The 7,708-nt window shown below is 28.2% G+C and overlaps 1 protein-coding gene across 7 annotated transcripts in view; it reads right to left on the bottom strand.

The window, feature by feature from the left end:
- Positions 1 to 746: 746 nt before the first annotated feature.
- Positions 747 to 7,708, bottom strand: part of upSET (SET domain-containing protein upSET) — a 485,572-nt gene continuing 478,610 nt past the window's right edge. For all 7 annotated transcript variants that reach the window (XM_089595068.1, XM_089595072.1, XM_089595071.1 and 4 more), the window contains one exon: positions 747 to 6,441. In XM_089595068.1, coding sequence (XP_089451194.1) covers positions 5,891 to 6,441 — 551 coding nt within the window. In that variant the 3' untranslated portion in view covers positions 747 to 5,890. The remainder of the gene's footprint in view (positions 6,442 to 7,708) is intronic.

The raw sequence follows: 7,708 nt of genomic DNA, 5'->3' as shown, positions 1-7,708 counted from the left end.
GAGAATTTACTGAACTACTTTTGAACAATGTTTAATTTTTTCAGGATCAAATACAGATAATTCACAGTGTAACTTCACTGCAATAATTAAAGACAATTACATTATTTTTAAATTTTTTAAAGCGTCTATTTTCTAATAATAATAATAATAATAATAATAATAATAATAATAATAATAATAATAATAATACTAATAATAATAATAACAATAATAATAATAATATAAAAAACTTCAAGTTTTTAAAAGCGATATTGACAAATAGTTTTGATTTGTATTTACAGATTTAAATTTGTAAATGATATTTAAAACTGGTATTTCACATTTATTGACTTAGTTTAAGAATTTAATAATTTCATATTTTTTTTAATTATCAGATTTACGTTAAGAATAATTTACTTATTGATAATCAGAATATTAAGGTAAAAAATAATAAAAAAGGAAAAAAGACTTTTTATCTAAAAAAATATTCTATCGCCTGAACATTCTTTTTTTAAAAATTCGTGAAACATTTTAATGTTAATTTTTGTTCTAAGCGGAAAAAAAGTCTATAAAAAGTAATCGAATATATCTATAATACAACACTTAGTTGTTAGTAATATTTTGCTTAACAATTGAAGTTTTAATGAAAATTATTGTACATTTATTCATAGTATGCTGAAAAAAATTTTTTCAGTACTTTAAATGAAAAATAAATTATAAAAACTACTACAACTTTATACTTTTTCCATAATACATTCAATTTCAGATACAACAGAAAAAAATATTATGCATTTTCATCGAAATTTGTGAAAAATATCGTTATAACACAAAAATAAATATTAAGAGACAATACCTATTAAAAAGATAACCTTGAAAACAGTGACTTTATCACTACTTCATAAGTTTTCATCAAAAGCAATTGAATTTATTATAAAGCATTGAATTTTTTTGTTTATTTAGAAGTGTCAGCTTTCTGAAGAATATTACCAGACATTTTATCCTTTTCCCTTTAAGTGTTTGATAAGCACATAAAAAAAAATCTAATTGATTTTTTAAACACCTAAATAGAAATTTTTTTTCAATGTAAAATGACGGTAAAATAAAATTTAATGTACAAAATGTAAAAAAAAAACCCCAACCCACTTCCTACCAAAAATGTACATTACTAGATTAGTGTTAAATAAAAAGCAAGAGGACAGTTAATATCTGTACTTCTACAGTTGTTGTACGCATTATATTTATAACTAAGATTCTATCGTACGAAAAGCATATGAATCAAATATAAATACTTGATATTTTTAGGACCTGCAACATTTATATTAAAAACTTTGATTTCTCATCCTATACTTGCAAAGTTGACATAACAAAAACATATTTATTTATAGGCTAGGAAAGAATGTGAATTATATGTGTATACTACATACAGATAGTATATTTATGCACGTGTATTATACATCTTCGTTTCCATAAGATTATCATCAACTTCATTCTTACAGAAGCAAGTAAAACTTAGTTTCAGATTCATTTTAGAAACTAGTTTTAATTTGTTTCAAGTACCACGAACTTAGATTAAAAAAATGATGGCCTTATAAAACCGATGAGGGATTTTAGAAAAAGACTTTTTTGAATAAAATTAAAACATTTTTAAACTGACCTTACATGACTTTCTTATTTAAAAAAAAGTTTTAGTATTAGGTAGCATACGATGACAACTTTGTCTGCACATTTATAAGCTTTAAAAATAATCAGCCATTTTTAAGTAATCGACTTAGTGCGTACTGTAAGCCTATAGCTTCTGTTTTAGTCATTTTTTATGTCAGTAAGTTTAGTTGTGAGTTTCGTTGGCTTACTGCATGACGTATCTTTTGAATATTAATTTTATTTTTTTTTATAAAATCTGAAATCGTCAAACGTAAAACTGTTTTTAAAAATTTTAATAAAAAAATTACACAAATAAAAACAGTATACTTATATTTTAACGAAACTTTTACAGGGACAAATAATCATTGAAACTCTGCCAAAAAAAAATTCAACTTACGTATTCCAAAATAAATGTAACTTTACGAATTAAGATTTACTGTCCTTTATTAAGTTACCTCCAAATAAGTATGTGAATATGAAGAGCCGTGAGTATTTTCATAGCGTTGCAAAGGCTTCTTACCTTATGAATTGGAATCACAAAAGATTACTATGACATTAAGATTTAGATTTTCTTAAGATTTACGTATACACTAAGAGAAAAAAGCAGTCATCAAAACTATCATTATTTGGCAACAGCTACTACACAACTGTTAAGGGTATTGACTAACGGTGCGTAGGAAATTCAACTACAACGCTGTAGTAAGAAGCACATAATGCCGTGCACACCCAAAACAAACATAGACATATGTTTACAAGCTGAGAAGACACTACTACATAAGCTCTGTTGGTAACCACACGAAAATATTTAGAATTTGTTAATTATTAAATAAAAACTGCATTAATTCTGTTTAACGCAGCTCTTTTTTTCAATTCGCACAATGCGTCATCAACTTTTGGCATACAAGACGGATACTTTGAAGGTTACAAAGTTTTTCAACATATTTTCACACATTTCACACAAAGAAATTTTGTTAATGTTTTAGTCCAAACAAAAAAGCGAATCTATGTCTTCCATTTTATCTGATAACATTGATACTATTAATAAGTTTTCAACTAAAAGCTAGTTTCTCTATACTACGTAGAAGAAACTACTACACAGGGTTCGCCAATGTAATTATAACCCTCTTACTACAGTTACGTAGTCACAGCAATCGAACATTTACGATCTATTTTGCGTTTACCAAAAAAGTAATAAAATAGTTTATTAATTATTTTTGCCATACGAATAAAAATAATATATTCATTTTTACAGCTAACAATTATACAGAATCACAAGCTAAAAAAAAAAAAATAAAATGCGAAAACTAAATACAGTAAACTTGAAGTCTAATTCAGGACGCTGAATATAAATCTAAAGTCTAAACTCAAAAATTGTTTACGGTCGTTCAATATAGGACCTATATTTAAGATATACATAAGAGGGTTTAAGTCTTACATAATCTCAATACGTTTTTCTTAAGAAAAAAAAAAAAAGGAAAGAAAAAATTATGTAATCGATCAATGTAGGTTCACATTTATATTTAGCAGCCCAAAATATTTTCCATTTGTATCAAATTGCTTATTTTTTACTTTTATGTTATAAGTGGAATGCGTTAATTATTTTTTCAAAAACGCCAGTTAAAAATCTAAGAATTTTAATTAAAAAAGCTTGACTTACATTGAAACAAAATATAATACATCCAAACCATAAGTTTACTGGTATTGAGACTTACTGATAGTCATTTTATTAAAATTTTTTGGTATCAGTAAGGTTAAAAAAATTTCCTGCTTATAAAAAAAATTTACAGCAAAGTAATGAAAAAAATAATTAAAATTATTTTTATAACTCTATAAATTTATATGCAGGACTAACTTTCAAAATTAACAGCTCAGATTTTGAGCAATTGAAAAAAAAACTTATTGCCCACTTTCTACGCAAATCAGTAGCATAGAATGTTTTTAAGCTTTATGAAATTCACATCTTTTAATCTTTTAGAATTTGGTACCAAATTAAAATTAAAAATCACCTATTTCGAAAATTTCACTAAAATTAATGATGTTTAAAATCTAATACTAGAAATGTACGTATTTGTACTAGTTAACATAACGTGATAGTGCTTTTAACTCGAATACGTAATCTTTTACAAAAGAATTTCTAGTAAAAATCATAAAGCATATCAGGGCAAAAACTAGGCGAAAACTAGGAGAAATAAAGCTGAAGTGAAAACTAGTTTGAGATACTTCCAACATAAACTACAATGGTTCACTAAGCTCAGATAGAAACTATGACATTCTGATCGATCCACCAAGTGACAATTGCAATAATCCTCTAATCTTGGACTGAAACAATGGCAACTCTTCAAGTTTGGATGGCAATAACTCTGACTTCTGTGGTAAGGATTAGTAGAGACTACGATGATTTATAACTGAAAATTAGTTGTTTTTTAACAAAAAAACTAAACACAATCAATTATTAAATGCATACACGTAGGGCATTAAAAAACTTTATAGAATATGTATTAAAAATTACGACAGATTTTCACAAATTGAGTAAAAAATAAAATTTGAACTACAACTTTGTTTTGTTTAAAAACAGTGCGATTACAAAATTTTGTTAGCTTTTCAATTTTCTACAAATTATATTTCAATGTTACTTAACAAATACAATATTCGTTTATACTGAAAAAAAGTGGCCAGTATAGCTAGGCTGCACAGCTACTGTAGTTAGTCGACTCAAGCTAGGTAGCCTGAGAGCCAAGCAGAAACTGCTTGGCAGCTCAGGCCAACGTACAGAAGTATATATAATACTCAGTTTGTGACTAGTCACATTTGTCTCAGTTACCAACCAGTTTTTTCTTGACTCCCAGGCTAACCAAGCCTGACAGTAGCTGCTGGGATCAATAACCTACAGTAGCCGCACACCTAAACTATACTGGACACTTTTTCCAGTGTAGGCTTTGAATGTAACAATTGGTTTTTCAACTAAAATATAAAGTGGTATGTGTTATTGCTGAATTTGTCATTTTTTATTAAAATGAATAATCAATGGTCTAAAAAATCTATAATTGTTTAATAAATAACAAGGAAGAAACTATATAAGAATAGAAAAATGATTTCTCATACACGTAAGAATCAACAATTAGGATAACTGTAAAGAGGCTTCTGGATCAACTTGCCCTTACGCCTAAGGTCAGCGAATCGTCATAGTTTTTGCCAAGGATTATCGAATCATTTTGTCCGGGATCAGAGAATTGTCATAGTTTGTGCGACAGGCTTCAATAAATAATAGTTTTTATTAGAGGCATGGTATTATAATAGCTTTTGTATTACAACACGTAGTAGTTTTTACTCAGAGTTTCAAAATAAACTTTGTTTGTTCGTAAGGTAAGAACAATGAATTAAAAAGAATTTTCACATTAATTTTCAAATAATTAACATGTGTTTTTTAAAATAAAATTTACAGATAATATGATTTGGTGACGTAAAAAAAGAAAGCTGTTCTGGTTCCTTGCATGTAAATGAATCAAAAATACATATCTTATATTGTTTAATGCCAGAGAACAATCTAGATTGTGATACTTCTCAAATATTATAGCACATAGCTGTGAAATAGTTTCTGTATAATTTTTTTATATTCATCAGGGTTCACAATTAATTGTAGTATTTTTTACATAGGAGGAGCAGAACACTACTTTTTTGTCTAAGAATATAAAGTATTTTAGTCCACAAAAAAGTCTAGTACTTCGCATCCTCTACTAAGGGCAAAAAGAGACACTTAGCGCTTAGACTTTTGAATGATAACATTTAAAGACGTTTTCATTTATTTCAAATAAAGTGTTGGAATATTTTAGATACGTGCATACGCATGTGCATAAATATGCTACAGTAAGTGTACACACACACACACCTAACCTCCCCCCATACACACACTTTAACAGTGTCAACAATATTAGAGTGATTCCACATACACCAATTAAAACATAAATAGAAGTATAGGCACAGGCATTCGAACATTAGTCAATATATGTACACTGCAAAAATACAAGGAATGAGTGTCACCCTTCAGGGTCAATTTATAACTATGCCTTTAAGTCTGCCTTTGTCTTGTTTGGTATACACAGCTTAAGAGTACTTCGTTTTCCCGATAAATGACAAAATGCTTAAGCAGTGTCTGACTGCATTAAATAATGGATCAAGTTGGCGATTCACTTAGTACAACCTTCTATTCCTGTATTACAAAAATTAATCTATTTACAAAGGTCTTTCTGTTACAAAACATAATTGAAGACTACTACGATTCTGACTCTGAATCAACCCAAAGTTTCTTTTGCAACAATGACGATGAAGTTAAATTCACAGATGTGATCGTAACTTGAGGTTGTTTGCTTATTGGTGAGTTGTAGGGTGCTGAAACTAAGGTAGATGGCGGAGGAACGGGTAAAGGGGGAGGTAGTTGTGACACACCTGAAAACTTGAGAGGTGGATAGGGATTTGAACCTGGAGGTGCTTGTGGCATAGAAATCTGATTTTGCGTTGATGACAGTTCGAGGCATGTTTGTTTTTGCTGATTCACACCTTTTAATACTGGCAGCGTCGATGACTCTTTTATTTTTAGAGTTGGAAGAGCAGGTAGGGTAGATTGCGCTTGCAAAATAATGGGATGCTGGACCACGTCAGACTTTGCATTAGACTTTGGCAAATATTCTGGATAATGATACAAAGGTACTCCTGGTGGAGGAATGTATGGTTGAGGTGGCAGCTGCATAACCGGATAATCTATCCCACTTGCTGTATCAGTTGATGTAGAACTTGATAATTTCGGAGAAACATCGATACTTGGGCCTAAACATGTGTAAACATGAATAAGTTTTATAAAAGAGAATATATAACAATTAAAAGTATAGATATTATTTATTGTTATAATCATATTCATATTATTATTATATACATCCTATATACTTAATGTTGCAGTAAACAGTAATGAATTTGGTTACAAAATTACAATGTTTTGACGGGAAATCACGTTAGTACTTTGCAATGGTACACAGATTTTATTATATGTATTTAGTTATATTACTTTTTATTAATTTCTACTCACTAATACAGTAAGTCTAAAAATACTTTTATTCCTAACTATTAAACGGTGGCATTATTTTGAGAAATATATAGTATTTAACACCATACAGATCCGCATAACCTTCTCCCCCGAACTAGATCAGTTAAACTTTTTTCTCACTAATATTTGGGTTGGAATATCTTGAACCCATCTCTTGGCACCCTGTAAGCCCCTTTTCTTCTCCAAAATAAAAGTTTAAAAAATTTGTTAAATGACATGACCAATTTTCATGTAATAGACATGGTTACAGAAAATGATAAGCGGAAAAAAAGACTTAAGAAATGGAAAATTTCTGTACATATGTTATAAGCTTTAGATGTAATACATAACTTTAAATATAATGTTACTGTAGTAAAATCTAAACGTAGAGACTCAATTTTATGTTTAAAAAATACAGCGGATAAAAAAAATTAAATAGTGATACATGTTTAAATGCAAAACTTTTAAGTCCTTACAAAAATGCATAAAAAAGTATTGTGGCTTAAGATTAATAAAAATAGGAAATAGTTACAGTAAAAAAGAGTATTAAAGAGACAAATAAGTTGTTACACAGTTGAATGATTGTTGGAGTCAGAAAAAAGTTAAAAGTAATAAGACAAATAATTATTTGAATGCATTTTTAAACGTGTCAAAAAAACGAGGCGTAGTGTTGGAAAAGAATGTAATGATGTAGTTAATTTATAAATGTTTTATAAAGCAAAAGACAAAAACATGCAATACAGATAAAGTTATTTATTTCAAGTATGACCGTAGAGCGATTAAGGTACAAATTTAAATAAATATACTAGATAATCAAATTAATAATCAAGGAAAAGAATAGAAATGAACAATAAATAAAACAAAAGAAAAAGGAAAATCATCCATTTTTAGTTTGATAAATGATAAAAATAAGTAGACTTTTTCAAGAAACGAGTATAAATTGCACTAGAAATAAATATATCCAGAAAAGACCTACTTATGTTAGAATTAACACATTTGCGTCTTTAATAGTTT

The sequence above is a fragment of the Copidosoma floridanum genome, unplaced genomic scaffold, assembly GCF_036245765.1.
Source record: "Copidosoma floridanum isolate Cflo_tuat_1 unplaced genomic scaffold, Cflo_Japanese_pri ptg000024l, whole genome shotgun sequence".
NCBI classification, from domain to species: Eukaryota; Metazoa; Arthropoda; class Insecta; order Hymenoptera; family Encyrtidae; genus Copidosoma; species Copidosoma floridanum.
The sequence above is the reverse complement of the archived record's forward strand: the minus strand, read 5'-3'. Positions and strand labels throughout refer to the sequence as shown.